General features: G+C 36.6%; 1 protein-coding gene across 1 annotated transcript in view; it reads left to right on the forward strand.

The window, feature by feature from the left end:
* The first annotated feature begins 2,104 nt into the window (after positions 1-2,104).
* SPAG17 (sperm associated antigen 17) overlaps positions 2,105-26,633 on the forward strand; it is a 219,620-nt gene continuing 195,091 nt past the window's right edge. Inside the window, exon 1 of the mRNA XM_028829872.2 lies at positions 2,105-2,274. Within this exon, the coding sequence (XP_028685705.2) occupies positions 2,188-2,274 (87 nt within the window). The 5' untranslated portion in view covers positions 2,105-2,187. The remainder of the gene's footprint in view (positions 2,275-26,633) is intronic.

A 26,633-nucleotide genomic window follows, 5' to 3' on the forward strand; every position in this document is an offset into this window, starting at 1 on the left:
AAAAAGAAAAAAAAAAGAAAATGATGGCAGGGACCCAAAGAGTGAGTGGTAGCAAGGTTTGTTGTGAAGAGGAAAGAACAAAGCTTCCACAGCATTGAATGGGACCCAGCACAGTTGCTACTGTTGGTTGGTGGTGGACAGCTTTTATTCCCTTATTGTCCTCGCCCATGTTCCATTTTTGTCCTATCAGAGTGCCCTTTTTTCAAGCCTCCCTGTGATTGGCTACTTTTAGGATCCTGCTGATTGGTGTGTTTTACAGAGGGCTGATTGGTGCGTTTTACAGAGCACTGATTGGTGCATTTTACAATCCTCTTACTAGCTACAGAGTGCTGATTGGCGCTTTTTTACAGAGCACTGATTGGTGCATTTTACAATCCCCTTACTAGCTACAGAGTGCTGATTGGTGCATTTTACAATCCTAGCTACAGAGTGCTGACTGGTGCATTTTACAATCCTCTTGTAAGACAGAAAAGTTCTCCAAGTCCCCACTGGACCCAGGAAGTCCAGCTGGCTTCACCTCTCAATAAAATGGCCTGGTATTTGCATATAACCTATGCACATCCTCTCCTACACTTTAAATCATATCTAGATTATTTATAATATCTAATATTATGTAAATGCTATAAAATAGTTGTTATGCTGTATTTTTCTTTATTTGTATATTTATTTATGTTTTAATATTTTGAATCCAAAGTTGGTTAAATCCAGGGATGAAGAACTGTGATGATGGGAGGGCTGACTGTATCTGTATTAAAGAATTAGGGTGTAAACATAAACTTCCTTTCATGGTCCAAATTGTGAACAAAAGTTGAAGTGTCATCATTAAAACTGCCCCCCAAATGAAAAAGGATGCTAGTGGCTGGATATCACTATCCCCCTTCCCTCAATTTAGTCCTCAAAGAAATTAAAAGGGTTAGTAATTAAAAGGTTTAGAACATCCCCCTGTGGAAGGTTACCCATTCATCAGGTTGTGCCCAGTGAAATTAAGTTTCCGGCTTGCATCACCTGACTCATCTGGGCCACTGGGATAACTGAAGCATCTTACCTCTAGGCAAAGTGCAGGGTCTTAATGGCTAGTTAAGCCCTGGTCAGTTCTGAATTTTATATGACTAAGGAGACAGCAAGGCACCTTTGGTTGCGCTCTGCCCCAGGGTGTCCTCAAATTTGTCTGACTGCAATAAAAAACAAAAGCAAATCTAGCTCCAGAAGGCGGTATCCCTCATTTTGGCAGGCCTAAAACAGTAGTAGACAGCAGTGTAGCAGTTATGCACACTAGATCTGTGACTCAGATAATCCTAGGATCTAATCTTGGCACCATCAATCAAACACTGTGGGAATTGGGATAAGGTGGTTGTGAGAATTAAATGAAATAATCTTGCATATAGCATATAACCAGTGCTCAAGAAACAATGGTTTTTATTACTATCATTATTTTGGGAAATTTGTCCAACCAGGATATTTTAGATATTGATGAGTGCAGGGTGGGAAAAAGGGGGGGGGAAAAAGAAATAGTCTACTTACCAATCAATAAAAGGCAGTTTAAAGGGCTGGAGCTGTTTGGGCAGAGAAGTATATTAATCCCACCTACAATTAGATAACGGGTCTCGTGGAAAGGTGATTGGACTTGTTTACTAAGGCCCCAGAGGCGGAGGCTGAACTAAGACCAGAGCAGAGGGTAGAGGTTAAGGAGAGACAAATTTGGCTTCATATAAGGAAGCATTTGGGGCAGATTAGAGCGGTTGGGGAAAAAAAACGGCATGGGCTGCCTCCTGAAGGGGTCAGTGTTCCAATATTGGTTACTCAGGATCGGAAGAAATCTTGCTGGAGGAGTCCTGGATGGGATTCCAGAGATTTTGAGTTTCTAGACAACGCCTCAGACCGTAGAAGAACTTAGCCCGACCTGCCGAGGCCAGCCTCGTCCTGCCCTCCTCCACTTGTGCAGCTTTCCTGCTGAAAAGTCCTCACATTTGACCAGGGGACTGTGAACCCCGCCCTCAAGCTGCCCCGCGCTCTGAAACTCCGTTGCTGTGGAGACGGAAGCGGTTGACCCAAGGAGTCTGAACGGGGTTGGGGGAGGGGAGCCGACGTAGTTCAGGAACTGGGCGTAGCTTCGGTTACTGTGGTAGCGGGGACGCTTAGGCAGGGCCTGAGCCCAGTTTAGAGGCCAATGCTCCTCCCGTCCTTTGCATGGCACCCAAGAAAGAGAAAGGCGGGACTGTGAACACCAGTTCTAAGATATGGGAACCCTCGCTCATAGCTGCACAGTTCAATCAGGTGAGCCTTGAGCCCCTTAAGCCCTCCCTGCCCCCGGCAAAGCCAGAGGCCCGGCCAGACCCTCCTAGATGACGCCTTCAGGCTCGCCCTCTCATCTGTATCTCTCCATGGCCTGATGGTTCCAGGACCCAGGGGTCCAGGGACAGGGAGTGCTTGATAAACGAGCGGAACTTAAGGGAAGAAGGAAGGGAACACCCACCAGGTGAGTCAGTGTGATTACAAAGGCTGGTGAGAGCTGCGTGGTGGGGAAGAGAGGAGGTGTCGCTCTGACACCTTCAGACCCTTTTCAGTGAAGTCGTCCAGATGGCACTCCACAATTGTACTGGAGTTCCTTTTGTGGACTTTTCGTTTTCTCCTGACACCTTCTAAAGGATGAGAATCGTATCAAATCATCTGTGGCCTGACCCATAATAGGGCTTTAATAAATGCTGAGTGAAAACAGACACGGAGTGCCTAGAATTACACTGTATTTAGTACAAGGGAGCCTTGTATAGATATAAAAGATGATTTTTTTAATGTAATGCCCCGATCCCACTATATTAAAGTTTTGACATATTTTGAAGGTGTAAGAGATCAGAGCAATGAGGGGTTGGCGGCCAGCTTACCCACAGGATGCCACAAAGGCACCAGGCAATTTTCAAACCACCTGCCCCAGGACTTCAAAATGCATGAGATCCCCGAACTCACTGGATCCCCACCCAGCGTCAGTGAATGAGGAGCCCAATAGCTCTTGTCACCTGGGGCTGGAAATCCCCTTCTACATTAAGCTGTTTCTAAGTACAAGTTAGCATTTGAGAAGAGAAAGGTGGTTTCTGGAAATTCCACCCCGCCATTGTGAACTACTTTAAAAAGTAGGGAAAATTTTTGTTTTCATTTTATGTATGTCTATATGGTGCACTAGAGAGTTAGTACTTAAAGGGAAAATTGATCTAAAGTCTTGTGTTGCCCTCATGAGAAATTTTTACCTATTTGTCTTTATTTTTCCACTATAACTGTTTATTTTCCTATTAACAGTAATTCTGTTTGATAAGGAAATTAGTCCTGATGAAGAATTTCATGAAAGTACTTATGATACTCCTGATGCTGATGTGATGTCATGGAATTCTGGGTCCTTTCTATAACTTTAGTAATGCCGGATGTCAACTCAGTAATCCCCAGTTACTTTCTCAAATTCTCAAAAATGTTTTTCAAAGCACTTTGTAAAAGCACCCTCTCTTTTGCTTTTATAAGTCAGCGCTAGCCAAAATAATTTTTTCTCCATTTTCTTTGAGATTGTGTAGGCCAAGTTTGGTCTTGGAGTGAACATTTCTGCTTGAATTATAAACTGCTGAACAACGGAGTTTGATGGAGGTGCTGACACTGCATTAGCTTTAGTGTTGCAAATATGAAGCTATAATTTTCCTAGTTGAATGGAAAACCTAAAGGCACTATTTGTCCTTATGGCTTGAAAACCTGAAATAATATTCAGCTTTCTTGATCCTACTCAAACAATATAACTTCAATAAATCTTATGTATTAATAGAAAGAATTTGAACTCAAAGTAATATGTAGTTTTAACTATAAAGAGTGAACTCAATTTTCTTCGGTTTGTTGGAATACACATTTTCTTATTGCAGGAAAAAGACAACTACCCTCCACCTCCTCTCACATTTTTCTCTGCTTGATTTCATGTCTGATCTAAAAGAATAATTCCCAGATTAACCCAGCTGTTCAATGCCCAGAGGCATGCCCTAACCACCAATGAAACGGACTCTGAATTTAGGTTATAGATGACTGAGGGTGTGTGAATTTTGAGCATGCGTAGTGTGCTCTATTATTTTAGTATCCAGAGAGTTTCTTTCTGTACACTTGTTACTCATGTCCAAGTATGTGTGATTGAGTGCGTGTGCTAGTGTGTGTGTTGTATTATGTGTGTGTGTTGGGGGTGAGAGAGAAAGAAGGAATTCCTCCAGTCTTCCATAAACCAGTTTTTAGAATGAACTCGTTGGATAATCCAAATCAATAGTATTTTTGAACTCATGTTCATGTTGGGTAGGCTTTAAAGAGAATAAACAAGTTCACAATTTGGTTTTATTGAATTTACCTTGTATCACTGTCTCAGGTTGTCCTTTCAGGCTGGAATAATTACCAACTGTTTTATACATTTTAGTTGGTTTTAAAATATAAAATGATAGCAAATAATACAAAGCATTCTATCACTAAGCACTAAATGATTAAATAGAGGCTAGAGGTTAGGAAGATAAATATGGGCTGGGATAGTCAGGAAATGATTTGTAAAATATTTGCCTTCACCTGGGCTCTAAATAATGGGTGGAATTTGAACAGGTAGAATGAAGGAGCATGATTATTTTATGTAGGGAGACTAATATGTGCACAAAGTAAATCTGACACATTTAGTTTGGGAGAAAAATGTATGTTAGATCACTTCTGGGTATACATTGCTCCTAAATTAATTCCACCAAGGAAATGGTCTTTCACTATCTTTGCTATCCATATACCAAAATATTTAACTTATTGATATGAGTGAAATATCACATCTCAAATTATATAAAAAGAAAGTAGGTACATTGGCAATATGATTATAAAAATACCGTTTTGTGTTAGTATGTATGTGACACAGACATTGTATTTATTATCCCTAGCAGCATTAAAGAGTCAAAGATGCCTTAGTATCATAGAGATTAAAATCTTTCCATGCAATGGTCAAAGCAAGCTCTGTTGGCCACAGTAAGAGGAAGAAGTGTTAACTTTAGCAGTCAGTACTATTTAAACAGTACTAATTCCCCATCCTTCCCTCTCCTCACCCCCTGGAAGCTGTCATTGTACTTTCTGTCTCTCCAAATTTGACTACTTGAGGTACTTCATGTAAGTGGAATCATATAGTATTTGTCTTTTTGTGACTCTTATTTTACTTAACATAATGTCCTCAGGGGGTTCATTCATATTGTAGCATATATCAGAGTTTCCTTACTTTTTACATTTTATTTATTCATTCATTCATTGATGGACTCTTGGGTTGGTTTCACCTCTTGGCTGTGGGGTCTCTGTGGCCCAGGCTGGTCTCAAACTCCTGGACTCAAGCAGTCCTCTCACCTCGGACTCTCAAAGTGCTGGGATTATAGGATTAAGCCACTGTGCCCGGATTTAATTTTTTGAGGAACTACCATACTTTGCACAGTGGCTACATCATTTTGCATTCCCACCAACAATGTACAAGCGTTTCCGTTTCACTACATCTTTGCCAGCACTTTTTATTTTTTGTTTTATTTATTTATTTATTTTTGGTGAAGTTTGTTTTTGTTTGTTTATTGGTTTTGTTTTTGATTTTTAAATAATAGCTGTCCTAACAGATACGAGGTGATATCTCACTGTGGTTTAGATGTTCTTTTCTCTAATGATAAGTGATGTTGAGCATCTTCATTCTTTGTCTCTTGTAACAACTTTTGACTTAAAGTCTTTTTTTGTGTTATAGTTGCTTAACCTCCCCTGCTCTCTCGGTTACTATTAATATTTGCATGGAATATCTTTGTCTGTCCCTTCACTTTCAACCTATGCATATCCTTAGAGCTAAAGTGAATCTCTGCAGATAGCATATACTTGGATTCTGAGTAGTTTTGTTTGTTGTTTTTTAATCCATTCTGCCAGTCTGTTTTATCATTGTAGGGTTTAATACATTTACATTTAAAGTAATTATTGGTATGAAAAGACTTACTTTTGCCATTTTATTATTTGTTTTCTATATGCCTTACAGAGTTTTTGTGTCCTTTGTACCTCCATTAGTGCCTTTATTTGGTTGATTTTTTTTGTGACATGTTTAGAATGCCTTCTCATTTTCTTCTGTGTATGTTCTATAGATATTTTCTGTGCTGTTACCATGGGGATTACATATATCATAAAATTATAATAATCTGCCTTAAATTGATGCCAACTTAATATCAATTGCTTATATAAATTCACTTTACAGCTTCACCTTCTGCATGACTTATGATGTCACAAATTGCACCTTTATATACTATGTACCCATTAGCTTAGATTTGTAATTAATTTCATACATTTTTTTTAACTCCTGTAGAAAATAAAGTGGATTTGCAAATCAAATTATAATAATACTTTTTAAAATAAATGTGTCCATGCAATTTTTTTTACCAAAGAAATTTATATTTTTATATAGCTTTCAGTTACTATCTAGCATCCTTCATTTCAACTTGAATAACTCCCTTTAAACTTTTTAAATCAATTTTATTTTTGTATTCATACATAATAGAGGTACACATTTTAGAGGTACATGTGTTAATTTAATACAATCATATAGTTTGAAAAGATCAAATGACTATAAGTAGGATATTCATCACTTTAAATATTTGTCTTTTCTTTACACTAGAAACATTCCGATTATTCTATTCTAGCTTTTTTGAAATATATGATAGATAATTGTAAATTATAGTCACTCTACTGATCTATTAAACACTAGGACTTATTTCTTCTATCAAGCTCTGTATTTGTACCCATTAAGCAAACTCTATGCCCCCTCTTCACTACTTTTCCCAGTCTCTGATAATTGTTATTCTACTTTTTATCTTCATGAGATCTACTTTTTTATTTCCCACAAAAGAGTGAGAACATAAGATATTCATCTTTCCCTTATTTCACTTAGCATAATGAACTCCAGTTCCATCCTTGTTGCTATGAAGGACAAGATTTCATGTTGTATGGCTGAATAGTATTTCACTGTGCATATGTACCGCATATATACAGTTTTCTTTTGATTCATCTGTTGATGGGTGCTTAGATTGATTCTATACTTTGGCTATTGTGAATATTGCTGCAATAAACATGGAAGTGCAAATCTTTCTTTGATACATTGATATCCTTTATTTTGGCTATATACCAAGTAGCAGAACTGCTGGATTATATGATGGTTCTATCATTAGTTTTTTGAGGAATCCCCATGCAGTTTTCTATAATGTCTATATTAATTTACATTCTCATCAGTGGTATGCAAAAGTTCCCCTTTCTCCACATCCTTGCCAACACTCATTATTCCCTGTGTTTTTGTTAAAAGCCATTTTAACTAGGGTGGGATGATGTTTCATTGGAGCTTTGATTTGCATTTATCTGATGATTAGTAATGTTGAGCATCTTTTCATATACCTTTTGGTCATTTGTACATCTTTTTTGAGAAATGTCTGTTTGAATCCTTTGCCTATTTTTAAATCAAGTTATTTGGGGTTTTTACCTATTTAGTTGTTTGAGCTCCTTAAATACCTGGTTATTAATCCCTTGTCAGATGGATAATTTGCAAATATTTTCTCCCACTTCATGAATTGTTTTTTCACTTCATTGATTATTTTCTTTGCCGTGCAGAGCTTTTTAGCTTGATATGATCCCACTTCTCTATTTTTGCTTTGGTTGCATATGCTTTTGAGGTCTTACACACACAAAAAATTTGCCTAGACCGATGTTCTGAAGCATTTCTGCAATGTTTTCTTCTAATAATTTCATAGTTTCAGGCATTAGATATAAGTCTGCAATCAATTTTGATTTGACTTTTGTATATGGAGAGAGACAGGGTCTTCATTCTTCTGCATGTGGATATCCAGTTTTCCCAGCATTTATTTTCCATTTATTGAAGAGACTGTCCTTTTCAATCGTAAGCTCTTGGCAGTTTTGTTGAAAATGAGTTTACCACAAATTTGTGGATTTATATCTGAGTTCTCTGCTCTGTTCCATTGATCTATGTGTCCATTTTTATGCCAGTCCCATGGTGATTTGTTTACTATATTTTGAAATCAGGTAGTTTGGTGCCTCTAGCTTTGCTCTTTTTGCTTAAGAATCCTTTGGTTCTCCTGGTTCTTGTGTGGTTCCATATAAATTTTGGGATTTTTTTCTATTTCTGTGAAGACTGTCATTAGTATTTTAATAGAGATTGCATAACTGTAAATTCTTTTCGATAGTATGAATATTTTTACAGTATTAATTCTTCCAATCCATGAGCATGGGATATCTTTTCTTTTTGATGTATATCCTCTTCAATCTCTTACATCAGTGTTTTCTAGTTTTACTTGTATAGATCTTTCATTTCTTTGATAAAATTGATTCCTAGGCATTTTATTACTACTGCAAATGGGCTTGCTTTATTGATTTATTTTCAGATTGTATGCTACTGGTGAATATAAGTGCCACTGATTTCTGTATGTTGATTTTGTATCCTGCAACTTTATTGAATGTATCAGTTCTAACAGTTTCTTTGGTGAAGTCATTAGATATTTCTAAGTATGAAATCATGTCTGTGAACAATGCTAATCTGACATATTTCTTTTCAATTTGGATGTCCTTCATCTCTATCTCTTGCCTAATTGTTCTGGCCAAGATTTCCAGCATTATATTGAATAAAAGTGGTATAATTCAACATCCTTTTCATCCTATTCCAGATCTTAGAGGAAAGGCATTCCATTTCTTCCTGGTCAGTATGATTTTAGCTGAGGGTTTGGCCTTTATCATTTGAGGTATGTTTCTTCTATACCCAGTTTTTTATGGTTTTCATCCTAAAGGGATGTTAAATGTTATCAAATGTTTTTTCATCATCTATCGAAATGATCATATATGTTTTGTTCTTGGTTCTATTCATACAATGTATCACGTTTCTTGATTTGCCTATGTTAAGCCATCCTTGCATTCCTGACATAAATTCCACTTGATAATGGTGAATTATCTTTTTAATGTGTTGTTGAATTTGGTTTGCTAGTATTAGGTTGGTGCAAAAGTAATTGCAGTTATGGCCATTTTAATGATATTTATCACTTTATCAGTGATATTGACCTATGGGCTTTTATGTTGTTATTTCTTTGTGTGGTTTTGGTATCAAGGTAATGCTGGCATCACAGGGTGAGTTTGGAAGTATTCTTTCTCAATTTTTTTGAAGAATTAGAGTAGAATTGGTAATAGTTTTACTTTAAATGTTCAATAGAATTCAGCAATGAAGCCACCATGTCTTGGGGTTTTATTTGATGGAAAATTTTTTATTACAACCTCAATCTTATTATTCATTATTGGTTTGTTAAAATTATCTATTTATTCATGGTTCAATCTAAGTAAGTTGTGTGTGTTAGGAATTTATCAATTTCTTCTAGGTTTTCCAATTGTTAATGTTCAGTTGTTCATAATAGTCTCTCATGATTCTTTGTATTTCTATGGTCTTAGTTGTTGTATCTCCTATTTTGTTTCCAAGTTTATTTACCTGGGTCTTCTTTCTTTTTTCTTAGTCTAGCTAAAGATTTGACAATTTGTTTATCTTTTAAAAAAAAAACCAACTTGTTTTATTCCATTGATCTGTATTTTTTTTAGCTTCAATTTCATTTATTTCTTCTCTGATCTTTATTGTTTTCCTTCCACTAATTTTAAGGTTTGATTTGTTCTCACTTTTCTAGTTCTTTGAGGTGCATGACTGATATGGTTTGGATCTGAGTCCCTAACCAAATCTCACCTTGAATTGTAATCCCCATAATCCCCATGTGTCAAGAGAGACCAGATGGAGATAATTGAATCATGTGGGCAGTTTTTCCCATGGTGTTCTTGTGATAGTGAGGGACTCTCACAAGATCTTATGGTTTTATAAAAGGCTGTTCCCCTGCACTGGCTCATATGCTTTCCTACCTGCTGTCATGTAAGATGTGCCTTTGCTTCTCCTTCGTCTTCTGCCATGATTGCAAGTTTTCTGAGGCCTCCTCGGCAATAGAAAGTTGTGAGTCCTTTAAACCTCTTTTCTTTATAAATTACCCAGTCTTGAGTATTTCTTCATAGAGATATGAGAATTGACTAATATAATGATTAAGTTGTTTTATTTGAAGTCTTTCTACTTTATGAATACAAGTGTATTCCAATAAACTTTCCTCTTAATATTTATTTTGCTGTATTCCATAGGTTTTAGTTTGTTGTTTTTCCATTTTCATTTGTTTCAAGAAATTTTTTTAATGTTCTTAATTTTTTCATTGACCAATTTATCATTCAGAAGCAAGTTGTTTAATTTCCATGTGTTTGTGTAGTTTTTGAGGTTTCTCTTGTTACTGATTTCTAGTTTTAATCCTTTGTGGTCAGAAAAGATGCTTGATATGATTTCTACTCTTTTTAATTGGTTGAAATTTGTTTTGTGGCCTAAGATATTGTCTATACTGGAAAGTGTTCTGTGTGCTGCTGAAAAGAATGTTTATTCTGCAGTGTTTGAGTGAAATGTTGTGTAAATATCAGTTAGGCCTATTTGGTGTAGTATGTATTGTAACTCCAATTTTTTTTGGTGATTTTTTGTCTGGATTATTTGGCCATTACTGACAGTGGGTCCTCTGCAATCATTGTATCACACTCTCCCTTTACAACTACTAATGCTTGCTTTATATACTTGGGAGCTCTGATGTTGGATGCATGTTTATAATTGCTATATTTTCTTCCTGAATTGACAACTTTATCATTATTTAGTGACCTTCTTTGTCTCTTTGTGCAGTCATGATTGGTAATTTATTTTACCTGAGATAAGTATAGCTATTCTTGCTCTGTTTTTGGTTTCAGGTTGCATGAAATACCTGTTCATTTTCAGGGTATGTGTGTCTTTATAGGTGAGGTGGGTTTCGTATAGGCAGCATAGAGTTGGGTCTTTTGTCTTTATTCATTGAGCCATTCTATACTTTTTAATTAGAGAATTGAGTCAATTTACAGTCAATGTTATTATGTACTTACTATTGCCATTTGTTGCTTGTGTTCTTGTTTCATAATTCCTCTTCCTTTCTGTCTTCCTTTGTGATTAAGTGATTATTCTCTGGCAGTATATTTTAATTTGTTTCTTTTTATTTTTATGAATCTATTATAGGTTTTTGCTTTGTGGCTACCATGAGGCTTACAAATTATTTTAAAGAGATGACCACTTAGCTTAGAAAAGTATAGAAACAAACAATTTTTAAAACCTTCACACTTTAACTCACCTCCCATTTTGACTTTGTCTCAATTTGCATATTTTTAATATTGTCTATCTCTTAACAGGTTGCTATAGCTATTACAGTTTTTGATAGATTTGTCTTTTGGGCTTCATACTAGAATTATTAGCTGATTGCACACCATAATTACAGCATTAGAGTATCCTGGGTTTGTTTGTGTACTTAATTTTACTAGTGGATTTTATACCTTCCAATATTTTCTTTTCACACCTTAGTGTTTTTTCTTTCACATTAAAGAACTCCCTTTAGCTTTTCTTTAAGATGGGTCTGGTGATGGTGCCTTCTCTTAGCTTGTGTTTATCTCGGAAAGACTTTATATTTGAAGTGTAGCTTTGCTGGATAAAATATTCTTTGATGGCAAGTTTTTTTTGTTTTGTTTTGTTTTTTTTTGTACTTTGAAAATGTCACCCAAATCCCTTCTGGCCTATACACTTTCCATTGAGAAGTTTGTTACCAGATGTATTAGAACTCTTATATGTTATTTGCTACTTTTTTTTTCTTGCTGCTTTTAGGATTCTCTCTTTATCCTTGACCTTTGAGAGTTTGATTATTCTATGTCTTGGGGTAGTCTTATTTGTGTTGCCTAATGCAATGATCTCCCTCAGCTTTTGGTTTTCTGGGAATGTATTCATTTCTCCTTCATTTTTGAAGCACAGTTTTGCTGAATGTAGAACTCTTAGTTGACAGTCTTTTTCTTTTAGCACTTTTAATATAGCCTCCCAGTGCCTTCTGGCCTGCAAGGTTTCTCCTGAAAAATTTGCTGATAACCTTCTTGAGAATCTCTTACATATAATGAGTCACTTTTCCCTTGCTGTCTTTAAAATTCTGTCTTTAGCTTTTGATAGTTTGATTATGTGTCTCAATATGTGTCTCTTTGGGTTTATCATACTTGAAGTTTGCTGAGCTGCTTGGATTTTCATATTCATGTCATTCCTCAAATTAGAGATGCTTTTTAACCATTACCAGTAAAAGTAATCTGTCCACCTTCTTTCACTCTCTCTTATCTTTCTGGGATTTCTGTCTGCAACTACTGGTCTGCTTGGTGGTATCCCTTAAGTCTCTTTTGCTCTATATACTTTTCTTTATATTTTTTTTCTTTTTGTGTATGAGACTCTATAATTTCAAATGGCCTGTCTTCAAGTTCACTGATTGTTTCCTCTGTCTCATCAAGTCTTCTGCTGAATCCCTCTGGTGAAATTTCCAGTTTAGTTATTGTATTTCTCAGCTCATGAATTTCTGTTTGGTTCTTTTTAATCATTTCTTTTTGTTGATATTCTCATTTTGTTCATATGTCAGTTTCTGAATTCCTTTAATTCTTTAACCACATTTTCCTGTAGGTGTTTGAACATATCTAAAACAGTTTTTTTTTTTTTTTTAATTTTGCCTTGTAAATCCAATGTGTGTATTTCTTCAAGGACAGTTTCTGAAGATTTATTTTGTGGACATTTCAATGGGGCCATATGTTCCAATTTATCTGTATGCCTCGTTGAAATTGGGCATTGGGAGAAACAGCCACTTCCAGGTTTTGAAGATCGGTATAAAAAATTTTCACTAATTAGTGGGATATGTCCAGAGCCTTAGTAACAGCCCGGGATAAAGGCTTAAAATCTTTCCAGGTCTTTTCTGGGCATGCATGCATTCTTCCTGGCTCTGTGTGTGGAGTTTTTTTTTTTTTTTTTCTTTTTAAGACAGGGTCTCACTCTATCACCCAGGCTGCCGTGCAATTGCACAGTGTTGGCTCACTGTAGCCTTGACCTCCCAGGCTCAAGCAATCTTCCCAAGTCAGTCTCCCAAGTAGCTGGGACCACAGGTATATGCCACCACACCCAGTTAATTTTTGTATTGCTTTGCAGAAATGGGGTTTCTTTTAATTAAAAAAAATGTTCCCCCATATATGACTGCTTTTAAATATATCTTAATTTCCTAAAGTCTCACAACAGTTTCCTCTCAGGGCCTTGGATGTGTCGTTGTATTCCTCTGCTCATAAGCTCTTTCCCCAGGCATCCATGAGTGTGCCATTGCCCTGAAGCTTTCACGTACCAAAAAGCCTGCCACTGACCACAGGTTCTGCCAGCCTGAGATTTGAGCTGTCCTGCTGTTCTCTGTCTGAGCTCTGAGTCAGATCAGACATAAAACAGTCCCTTGGGTTGCCCACTGAAAGCTTAGAACATTGCAAATAAGATTTACTCTACTCCTCTGGCTCACAGAAGGGAATCAGGAATTGGGCTGCTTTCTCCCACCCATGACACCACCACACCACCACAGCAAGGACATGAAGCAAGGGAGAGTAAAAGTGCCACAACATTTTCTACTGTATTATGTATTGAGTTTTCTTGATTGGTCATTCGTTTGTTACATATTCGACTGATTTCATAACTCCTATACTGCTATGTTAGTCTCTAGGTTTTTTGTTTTTGTTTTTTAAATGGTGGGCAAAGAGGGACTGGAACTTTCTAGCCTGCCATCTTGCTGATGTCACTCTGGTCTAAGACATTTTTTAATAAATTCTGATTTTTTTTCATTTTTTCCAATCCCTTCATATAGGAGGTGATGCTGGGAAAAGAGAGATGAATAAAAGCTTTGTTCATGGCAATTTACAAAAATTTCCAGACTTCTTTAAATAGTATAGCCATTCCCTCTAGGAGCTTATGGATTGCACACAAAGCCTATCTCTGAATAATGCACATGTTCAGAGATGGCTGAGCTATATATTTTAATTAGAATCCTGTGTTATATTGCAGGATCTGGTCAGCAGCCCGCAATGCAATGGGGCTCTCTCTTTGTTCCCAGGTGGATCGGCAGGTCAAGAAATAATAGACACACACAAGATAGTGAAAGCTGGGTCCAGGGCTGTCACCGCCTTCTGGTTCCATGATGCCGCCAATGCACTGGATATACCCAGCATTTATTATTAAGTTTAGTGAGGGTGGGGGTAGTTTAGTGAGGGATTTAGGGTCATTTGATTATGAGGTGAGATGATCACATGGGATGATGTAATTCTTTAACATAACATCTGTATGCAGAAGTACAGTATACAGAGGTAATATAGTGTGTGCATCACTAATTTCTAGCAGAGCCTTAAAACAGAAACACAGTCTTTCCATAACGTATGATTAGCAAGATATTAATCAGCAGTAACAGTTGTAGCAAAAGCTGGTTACAAACAATCCATAGAAACAGGATGTGAAACTAGACAACTGGTTAGACTAGAAATTCTCAGAAGAGAGTATGCCTTAACCCTAAAGAGGCCTAGAAGAGCCACGGCAAAATAAGGGCATTTATAGCCCTATCTTATCCGTATGGACAGGCGCCCCCCCATTCGTCTGTTTATAGACTCTCCACAAGGGTCTTATTCCATTCCCAGAGCTATGAACATCTGCTTTTCTGGGATAGAAATCTTGGTGATGTGAAACCTCCCTGACTGCACATCCATTCACATTCACAGGCTCTCTGCAGGGGGAAGCACATCACGCGCTGTTGGCTCATTCTGACAGTCCAACCTGGCATTGTCTTTACACAATCCGGCATGTAATTTTGTATTTACAACAATCAGGAGCATTTCACCTTTTATTCGGTAGCAATAGTTTCAGGAGGTCTCCCTACGGTGTTATGGTCAGAATTTCTGTGCCAACACAAGAAAAAAAAATCACACAGTGTTATTAATGTTAAGTGAAGCATGGTACCAGTAAAGAGAATATCCATAGACCAGAAATAAATTTTTTTCACTAAAATATTATGGGCTTTTTGTCCCCAGATGTGTTCTTCAGAATACCAGGGTTGCCTGGAAGCTTGTTTAGTTTCTTTAGACATCTTACAGGTAGGGTTTGGATTGGAGTTTTGTCAATTTTAATCATTAAATACTGAAGCTGGTATTTTTTTTATTTCTTCCTAACATTTAAAGTCACATTTTTACATGTAGCAAAAAGGCATCTATACTTGTGAGACCAACTATTGGCATGACAGTTATTCCATTCCTTTACTGTGACACCACAGGAAACATTAAATGCACAGAAAAAGGTTTATGGCAACCCACACACCTCTTAACCCAGCCAGACCCACTACTCCAGTATTCATTGATTTCATTCTGCAATGAAGATTTCAGTTTCCTAATACTCAAGGGACTGAAAACTCCTATGATTATTTGCCTAATTTTTATCAAGAGTTCACTTTAAGATAAAGCTTTTCATTCTTCTTTAGTATAAATATCTACATATTTTAAAATATTTGGAAACATCTGCTATAATATGTGGAGGTCCTAACTGAGACTGCTAGGTCTTGCTTCCGATTTCTATATTTTCATTTTCAGCGTAGGGTTGCCCTTTTTCAAATAAGAGATAATATTTGCATAATAATTACTTTCACAGGCTGAAAAACACTAAGTGATTCTATACATTATAGTGCTGTCCTTTACTATACTCATTCAGAGATGGAGACTCCCAGGGTATCTAGTCTAATTTGCTCCTTTTACAAAACTGACAATCTAGGAGTTTTAAGATCAGGTCCAAAGACATGTAGTGATTTGTCACATCAGGAACCAAATCTTATATTTTCTCACTATTCCATTCTTGCTCCTTAATACTAAGTTGTGACAATCATAACATCTTATGTGAACCTTGTAATTCAACACAACATGTTATATATTTGGTCTCTTATGTCACTCTCTACAGCAGTGCCATGAGGTAGATATTATTAGAGTAAAGTTATTTAATAAATGTCTATTGAAAATTTTTCGATAGTACTTAAACTTGATATTGAAGTGTCACTTAAAACCAATAAATAAGTGTGAAAAGAGTACTTATTTTACCTGAAATCTCAGACTTCATCCGTAATAATCTTTCATCCTCTGACTTTCACATTTAGAGGACAGAAAGACCATAGCATTTTCTTTTTTATGTTCAACTCTTAGGCTTCTTACTGAGAGCATCTAAATAGAACAGATAGAAATATTTGAGTTTATAACACCATGCTCTACTGTGAGACACATAAATTCTTGACTAGGAAATAGTCATTTTTCTAGCTCCAAAACAGTACAGAAAATGGCCCCTTCTGATACCTGGAAGCATGCCACATTCCCTGGTTGTGCCAGCCAAAAGTTATCTCATCAAAGTCTCACATCACCTCCTTATTTCAACTTTCCCATTTCTGTCCATGGCACTACAGTTCTTACAGTCACTAAAGCTCTTATACAACTCATTGTCCATGCTTTTTCGCCATATTCAGTCTGCCTCTAAGTCCTCTTGATTTTTTTCTATAACATCTCACTTCTATCTCTTCCTCTTCATTCTCATGCCTTCATTATAGCCTAGGCTCACATCATTTGGTCCCTAGGTTTTTAAAAGAGCCCTTTACTTCTACTCATCTTGGAATTACCTATTTGTTTGTCAAACTATTTATCTTTCCTAAACACTGCACACACCATGTTAATTCCCATTTTAAAAATAGCTGGTGACCATCTATAATCCCTTTGAACAAAGTCTAATTAGCCTGCCTTCTTCCACTCTTTCTAGTCTGGCTCCAGACTAAAGCCACAGGATATCCCACAGATAACCAAATTGAGTTGTTACAGGCAAGATAGTTCCCTCACTTCTGTATAGACATATAAAGGAGGCAGTGAGCTGCTGGAGAAAGCTCCACTCTGCGTAAGACACACATTGATATTGAATCCCGATTGTCAGCCATGTAACAGGTAACCTCGAGCATCTTTCTTACCTGCTCTGAGATTTATTCTCCTGTTGTCAGATAGAGACAATAATATCCACATCAAAAGCTTGCTGTAAATATTAAATGATGTTTATTTCATTTCATAAATATTTCCATAAAATGTGGCATCTAATATAACTTCAATAGATGAGTTATCTCCCTCTTTTCTGCTCTCTCACTCAGTCTCCTTGCTTGACATGAACTTCTACCTTTCCACTCCTTGCTCATCCATCAAATCTTTGAGGCTCTCTTAAAGCATGTCTTGCAGCAAGCTTTCCTAGCAACCGTAACCCACGGTTTCTCTTCCTTCATCTTGGTTCTAGGATCTCTCTTATAACTTAATACTTAGTTACAGAATGTCTTGAAGTAGTCACTATGTATTTCATGTTTTTTAGAACACAAGTATTAATAGAACATGAGCTGCTAAAAATCACATCTTACTCTTCTTATATGTCCCCCAAAATAATTAGCATGGTTTTAGGCATGTGGTATACACCCAAACTCTATACTGAATTAATTCACTGATTTACTTTGAAATATGAAGAAATGTATGTTATGGGAACTAGAAGAGTTAGTTGAATTAGATGTTTTACAGAAAACCTTTATATTAAAAAGGCATCACAACAGATATATAGGATGATTGTGATTGTGTCCTGAGAAGAACTATGCAATGACCCATTTCACTTTTCAGAGATACTTCATCTGCCAACCAGAAGGCATTTAAGTTAAAGTTCTTCAGAACATTTAGTTTGCAGCCTTTCCTTATTATACTTCTAGTTGAGGAATCATTTTTAATTTTTTTCTATTATTAAATATAGCTTAGTGACAATAGCTGAGTTGTGCCTAACTTAGAAAATAGTAATGGAAGTTCCTGGAGTTTTGAACAAAGCTTCTAATTCTTATAAAGGGCTAGAAAGTGGATATGAGTTCAAGATAGGTATTGTTGAAATGTTAATATCGCAGTCATCTTAAATAAAGAAAATTATAAAATATATAAATACTAGGATGATAATAAACTGGATCTAAGTAGGATTTGGGAAGGAAGAGTTCAGTTGAAGTGTATAAAACCCTTATAAATGTAGTTTATCAAAAAGGAAAATGCATTTTATTGGACATAACCCTTGAGCAATTTTTGAGAGGCAGCAAAGGGTTTTTCAACTTTTTGATCTTAAACAGCAAGCTATTTCTTATGTTAATGTGTATTTAAGACTTACTGGAAATACTCATAATATGAGCTGAAGACTGATGTCTGGCAGCAAGCAGATTTCTGGAATTAAGTTGGTTTTTATTACTATATTTTCTGAAATATGCTTTCATTGATGTTTACAAAACAAATTGCCAGTTCACACAAAGGTTGTTTTAATAAAAGCCAATGAAAACAACTGAGTTGCTAGGAAGAATGTTAAGAGGGAAATGGACTTTTCATAACCTCACATTATAATTTCTCTTTTTGGACAAAACTGTATTATTTGAATGAGTTTGGAACTGAAGGGAATTAGTATGTCAAAATATCCACCTAGATGTTATATGTGATCATTTTTATTGCAAGTGAAAAATATTAAATATAAGTAAAACATAAATGTTGCCAATATGAGTTTGGCAATGTCCTAGGAAAATGTTAGTTAAGAAATGGTGACTATTGATCATGTTTCACCTCTAGCCATAGAAACCATCAGTAGCTCCCAGTTCCCACAGGATAAAATCCAAGGTGTTCTTCCCAGCTTTCACAGCCCTGCCTAATGTGGCCTTTCTCTGCCTATCTACCTTTATCTTCCTCTACTCCAGTCAAATGGTCCCCAGGTACATGCTGACTATAGCCATGCAGTTTCCTGGTCTGAAGATTTTCCTGCCTCCATCTCACTCTTTCTCATTAAAGTCCTCCCCTGTATCTTCGAGAAGGAAACTCAGTTCACACCATTACGGCCCTCACTGACATCCCTCCTTTCACTAAACTACTTCAGTGATTGTTACCTCTGTTATCTCCTTTAGTGGTTTCTCAGCAATTTAAGTGTCATCTACTGTGTCTCTATTCTCTTACAGAATATATGTTCCAGCACTGCTAATGCCTGGGACATAGCACAAGTTTAGAATTTTGAATTCTCTCCTTGCTGGCTATTACACCTGATAGTGATAAGCACATAGTGGTCTTTGAAAAATATCTACTGGATTAAATTCACTGATTATTTGTTACTGCCTTAGCCTCATGGCCTGTTTTCTTTTTTGAGCTCCAGAATCAGTCACAACTCATTGGTCATGGTAACTTAAATTGAATATCTCCAAATCTTAGTTACCGCATCTATAAATCAGGAGTGGTGGTCATACTTCTCACAGATATTGAAAACATTGCTGAAAAGAATTAAAGGAATCTAGATCATAGTATCAAAGACCCAAACTCCAACTTTTCCCTTAAAGCCTATTCTTTGCCGAGCAGTCACCTTCTCATTGAATGATGTTACCACTCACCTGGACAGACACTAGGGCATTCATTCTTTTTTTTTTTTCTCTTTTTCTGTACCCATAATCAATTCCTTAATTCATCAGTATAAGCCCATTCTTGTATTGCTATAAAGAAATGCCAAAGACTGGATAACTTATAAAGAAAAGAAGCTTAATTGGCTCACAGTTCTGCAGGCTGTCAAGGTAGCACAGCAGCTTCTGCGTCTGGGGAGGCCTCAGGAAGCTTCCAATCATAACAGAAGGCAAAGGAGGAGCAGGCGTCTTACATGGCAGGAGCAGGGGCAAGAAAGTGAGGGGAGAAATGCCATGCCACACACTTTTAAATGACCACAAGTCACGAGAACCCACTCACTATTGTGAGAATAGTACCCAGAGGATGGTACTAAACCATTCATGAAATATCCACCCCCATGATCCAGTCACCTGCCACCAGGCCCACCTCCAACACTGGAGATTACAACTGAGCAGGAGATTTGGGTGGAGACATAGAACCAAGCCATATTAATCAGTCAATCCTGTTGGCTCTGCCTTTGAAATGTACCTAAAATCTCTACTCCTGCATCTAAAATCTATTCCAGTTAGTCATCATCCTCAAATTATTACTTCTGATGTTTAGTTTTACTTTTATTTTAATTATAATGCAATTCAATTTGTTGTGTGAATAGTTTTTAATACACATAGTATATAAATTTAAGATTAAATATTTAGAATGAAAACCCACAGTAAAGAGACTTCAAAATTTGGTTATTTTTCTTAATGTTTCTTTAAGTATCATAAATAGGTAAATATTCTAAAATTTCAGGAGATTAAAAGAAAAAATCAGTCACAACTGGAGGCATGTTCTGATACTGTACAAAAATCATTATAACATAAGTCAACAATTTGTATTTCTAAAATGAAAAACAACTTGAGTCAACTTTAAAAATTGGTTAATTTATATTGCTAATGATATAAATCTTGGATGGAAATGAAGTTCAGAGTTTATGTTGTTAAGAGCTGAACAGCAAAACACTTTTTTTAAAAATCAGAGAATTTGTTAAAGCTCATGTTTCTAATAAAGAAATTTTGCAATCATTAGTGAAAGAAAACTTAAAGAGCATCATATATCAGCTTTATGCATTAAAGTATTTGAAATAAAAATTTTATCAAAGTGTATCAATAAAGTAATTAAAAGACATTTTTGAACATATCATCAGAACTTTTAACATAATGTGTTATGTAGTTAAACATAAGTGAGCAGTGTCAGACACGAAATACTTACTTGAGCCTCAAAAAATAATATCTACACAGATGTACCATTGCAATGTAAATTTATGGTCCTGACTTTGTCAAAGCATTTTTCTATTGAAATGAGAAAGCAAACTTTTTGGAAAACGTATAAATCAATACAGTGAAATTTTAATCACTATTAATAAAGCTTTAAATATTTTATGTAAAAGTATTTTAATAATACTTAACATGCAAAATTTTAAGATGCTGAAGATGGTAAAAGTTTTTTGTTGATCTGGTGGGGTTAGACAAAATAGAACCTGCAATAGCTCAAACAATATCATTGATTACCAAGAAAAATGGTTTCAATGATAAGTATTTACACAAAAATGGTGCCAAGGTGGTGACATGCTGAAGGTTTGGAGTTTCAGCCTGCAATTTTAGAAAAAAATTAGACAAAATGACAAGGAAATAAATCTCCCAGCACTGAACCCTGTGCTTTTAAGTTTCACTCTGTAATTTATTTCATATCTTGTATACAAATAGTTAAATAAGATCCATCTATGGATGATTACCAGGGATCCCCACCATAAATATTTCTCTGTCCAGAGAAGTGCCCAATTAACCTTACCTTTGTCTTTAAGCCAGTTTTCTAGCCATGACAAAACATTTCCTATACTTCCATGGTAACTCAATATTTTTCGTAGAGAAACTTGTGAAATGCTTTCTAAATGTTTGGATGAATTCTGTTTCCTGGCTTTCCCTTGTCCTCACCCTTCACCATCATTATTCTTCATGTTGTTCTTAGTGTGTTTTTGGTTAAATATGATTGTAATGTGCCATTCTGGGTGGCACAGACACTGTAACAGTTTCTCCAGCAGCATATATTGAATGGAAATAGAAAGAAAACCTCCACAATTATATAAACACCAATGAAAAAGCATTTGATCCTAAAAATGTATATGACTTCATGTATGTGTATAATATTTGAGTTTTTGTTAAACTAGTTTAAGGTTAGGAATATTAAGTTCAACCACCTCTGTCTTCACATCAAATATTTAGGATGCTGAGTAAAAAGAAAGATTTCTTTTTAAATTTACCCTTGTTACTATAACTGTAAAGTCAAGCACCCCCTTAAAAGCCTATTGTTTAACTTGCCACGCATATCTTACGAATTTGGCACCAACCTAAGAAAATATGTGAAAAATGGTTTATTACAGCCATATTTCAACTCTTGATGAAGTGGCGTTGTTGTCTGGGGTAAATACGCCAGGTTCTTTGCCTCATGCCAAGGAAATCAAGGACACAGACACACATGGAGGTTAAGAGTGGAGGTTTAATTGGCAAAAGAAAGAGAAAGGGGAACAGCTGTCTCCTGCAAGAGAAAGGGACGCCCAAGTGGGACTTCTGGCCCCCTTGCACTAGAAGTTTCGGCATTACTTGGGAACTTGTAAGAGATGAAAATCCTTAGGCCCCACCCTGGATTTACTGAATCAGAAACCCCAGGAGGACCCTGATGATTTGTGCTTTAACAAGTGTGAAACTGATCCACACTAGCATTCAAGACATGCTCTAAGGCTGTGATCACAGTGCAAGTATTGCATTACTTATGTAATACAGACACTAAGTTTTCATAGGCAAGCAGAAGACACTGTTGGGCTGAGACACTTAGGGAAATAGTCACAGGTGAGGCAGGACTTTCACCTGGAAGGAGGGCATTCTGAATAAAAGGACCAGGCTGAGCAAGGTAGAGAGCTGAGAAAACACAGGACATGTTTGAAATACCACAGTTAACCACTAACAATAAAGTGTGCTTTACACATACACTCATGGTTATTCCTCAAAACAACCAAAAAAATAGTATTTCCATTTATGTGAGGAAATTCAGACTCAAGAATTTACACAGAGCAATTTGCCTGAGAGCAGTAAGAGTTTAGAAAAGTAATGAAGATATGGTGTTAGAAATATGCTAGGAAGAGAACGTAAAGGGCTTTGAATTCCACACTTCAGAGTTTGGGGCTTTCTATGAAGGAAGACCAGAATGATAAAATTTATGTCTTAGAAAAGTTAATAGATTGGAGATGAGAGTAACTGGAAGCTTAAACAGACCCTATAGATGGTGTTTTCAATAGTTCAGATTCAAAGTGATTGTAGGTAGAACTAGGAGAATTGGTGATGAGGATAAAAAGGAAGAGACAGATTCAAGAAACTCTTGGAAGAAGGCAACTGTGATTGCATATCTGAGAGAATAATGGGAGAGGATTTTAAGTTATGATGACTGGGAGAAATGGCCAACTTCAGACTGACGAATTTAGTAGAATGAAATTAGTTTTTATTGTTTGTGATAGGGAGGCTTTTTGTTTCATTGTTTTGTTATGTTGTTAGGGTTTGGAGAGACATGAAGAGTTCAGTTTTAGACATGCTGACTCTGAGATTATGGCAGAACATTAAAGTAGAAATATTCATCAGGAAGTCAAAAATATGGACTATATAGCTCAGACTGCAAGGTTGGAGATGTAGACTTGGGAGTTGTCAGAGCAGAGGCAATAGCATGGGAGTAGTTAAAATATCCATAGGTAGTGTGTGCCAAGAGAACAGAATTCTGTGGGATACCTAAAAGGTCCTTGTTTATGAGACAGAAGAAGAGAAACAGCCTGATGGTCAGAGAAGGAAAAGCCAAAGGAGTAATGACAGAATGAGAATAGGGTGGTGTCGTGAGAGTCAGATAAGAGAGAAGGTTACAGAATGGCAGTTCATGTCTCCCACCTACAAACACTTTGGGAGAATAGGGAAGGCAACCATACCTGGTAATGAGGACATCATCAGTGATCTTCCAGAATGCAATTTCAATAGGGTGTATGGTGTGGTGCTGGTGGTGCTGGTGGTGAGGGCAGAAGTGTAAGTGGGACTGTGGGGATTAAGGATATTATGGCCTTTCAGGATGTGGGAGCTTTCGGTGTAGGTCACATGTTTGGGGGAGTTTGGCTATGAAGTAAAAAGGTCATAAGGGAAATGGTTACTGGAGAGTCTGGGCTTAGGTGAAGATGGCTATGTATGTGTGAAGTAGGGATAGAGGAAAGATGAGTGGATTGAAAACAGGTGAGGGAAAGATGGGAAAATTGAAGGAACACAGTTAGAGAGGAGGTCTTTTGCTCTAGTGAAAAACAAGCAAACAAAAAGGAATCAGAATGTTTTCTTCAGCCCAAGAAAAAGGAGTAAGTTCTTGGGGCTAGTGAAGGATGTTTCAGATGGAAAATGTAAAAAGAAGAGGAAGCCGCGGCAGGAAAACCTTGCTCTTCTCAGACAGTGGGAATGAGGTCACTGTGTAGACAGACAGTGGAAAAGCAGGCCCTGGAAAAAGAATTCCTTCCACTCATTCTTCAAGTGACCTCTGCTCATGAGGCTTTTCCTAAGACACAGGGAGACATGGGTTCTAGGTCAATGCATATCACTTTGTATCATAAGTGTTTCTATATCTGTTTCCGCTACTAAACTGTTGGTCTTTCAGAGCTGATGCTTTTTTTCAGTACTTTTTTAAACGCAGAAAAACATCAAAAGATAATGTGACAAGCACATTTGTACCTTCACAAAAAAATCTTTTCTTTTTTGAAATAAACACTGTAAAAATAAAGCTGAAGAACACTTGTCCTCACCCCTATTCTATGTTCCATTTCTTTCTCTTTCTTCTCAGAAGCAAACACCAATATGAATGGAATACATATCTTCTTAGCCTATGTATCTATTTAGCTATATTCATGAATAACATATAGTATTGTTTACTGTATGATTTCACTAATGGTTAATATTTACTATATGAGTACTTATGTTGCATGTGCTGCCGTAGAAATAAAGGATGCAAACATAAATAAGATAAGAGCAATTAAAAGAAATGAACTAAATCTGTGTATCTCAACATGGATAGACATCAAAACATAATGTTGAAGGAAAAAAAAAACAAATTGCAGAATTGGTTAATACAATATGGAACAATTTGGGCTTCATTTTATTCAACTTTGCACCCTTCATTTCTGGGGCAGCACGTGCAATGTAGGTACCCATGTAGTAAATATTAATTATTAGTAAATATATTTGAGTAAATAATATGATAATAGAAATGGACACTTTGTACAGTGCTTTATAGCTGTGAGATACTTTACATGTAATCTCTTTTCACCTTTTTTGTGTATTTCTCTCCCCAGGCTGATGCTGTTTAAGGGAAGTGATTATGCCTTATGCCTATTCCCAAAGCCATGCCCATTTCAATTTTTGTAACTCCTCGGTAAATATTAGCTGAATGAATGAATGAATGACTTTCCGCTCTAAGTATTATTATTATTTTGCTAAGGTCCAGGTTGTGAGTGCTTAAATGTTTTTCCAAGGCCATGTGGTTGGAATCAGGACTAACAATCAGGTTTTCTGATACTAAATCCAGTGCTCTTTTTATTACACCATTGAAAGAGCTATTGTAAGGACTCTATTAGGGAATCAATATGAGAGGAATAATTATAATGAATTACTGCCCTAACATATCCAATAAATAGACTCCATGTACCTGTGTAATTGGAGAAAATTAAGAACCATAACCAGATCTAGGGCTTGAAATTTATTCTAATCATTGACTGGGGATACTTTGTCACGTGGTCCTTAAAGGGGGTTTATATTATGAAGGAGATACATGAATTATGAGGGTGTGTAGGATTACACAAGTGAGGGAATGAGTGGGAAGCAGTTTCACTCAAGTAGAACTGCTCTTGCTAAGGTCAGTGGTGACCTTCTAATTGCCTTTGACTACATGTACCATTCCTACCCTGGCTTCAGGGCCATCTTCCCTCCCAGTTCTCCTTCACCTGTCCTTGTTTGCCTCCTAAGAAATCCTTCCCTTAAAAAAAAATGATAATTGCATGGAACTCTAAAGAAAGTTACAAGCATTCTCAGAAGAAAGATCTCAGGAACTACTTCAGACACCTCCACCCTCCACAATTTTATCTGCCCTCCCACTAGGATTGATTGATCTTGATTAATACTTTTACCCTCCACTTGTCTGTTTGGGGTCTGACCTCATTTTCCTTACTCTGTGTCAGGTCCCCACTGCCTTTTACTTTCCTAGCACAATTGCTGTGTCCTGAGCAGCTGGAGAAGTCAGGATTGCTGCACAGCACCAGCTCTGGACCATAAGTCCGTCAATAAAAGCAAGTCAGGGCCACCGATGTTAAATAACCTTTACAAGAAATAGTCTCTAGAAATTTACTTCATGATACAAGCATTGTTTGCTCATTTTCACACTCTTAGTCATTTTGCATATCCCTTAGTTTGTTACATCATATACATTTAGTCATACTAATAAATGCTCGTTGAGCTGAACTGCTACTCATTTTTGTTGAATTGAGGTAGGGCACAGATTCCCTGACACTCTTCTTGCTCAAATTACAGTCTCATAGTTTTTCTGACACACCCCCAGGGAGTTATTGGAGAGACTCCCATCATTCCCTGCTAGCATAATACAAACTCAGCTCCCTAGAAGACCTGGCACTGCTCCCTGTATCCTCTTTCTTTAACCCTTCTTTCTCACTCTATCATTTGAAGACCATATTTGTAGACCTAAAAATCAGAACACATGGTTAGACTTGTCCTGCTTTCAGATATTAGGAATATTATGAGATATGTAATTTGGCTGCCAAAATATTCCTGTTGCTTGGACACTTTATTGAATTTGGGGAAGAATAAGATAGAGTTAGTAACCAGGACAATCTTGTGTTTGTAGAAGTAGCCCTGGATATGCTCCACTCAAGATGGATGTAGAAATTAAATTATATCCATGGTTTTGTAGTAAACAAGGGATAAATGAAGATGCTCGCATTCACTGTAAGAAAATAAGTTGTCCATGAGATTGAATTAACCAAGCAACAGCATGGATGGCTCATGAGAATGAGTATTGGTCGGTTATTTTGTTTGTTCTGGGTAGCCCTAGTGCCAAGGCACAACAAATTCATGAAACACACACAAAGCTTAATG

The sequence above is a fragment of the Macaca mulatta genome, chromosome 1 (genome assembly GCF_049350105.2).
Source record: "Macaca mulatta isolate MMU2019108-1 chromosome 1, T2T-MMU8v2.0, whole genome shotgun sequence".
Lineage (NCBI taxonomy): Eukaryota > Metazoa > Chordata > Mammalia > Primates > Cercopithecidae > Macaca > Macaca mulatta.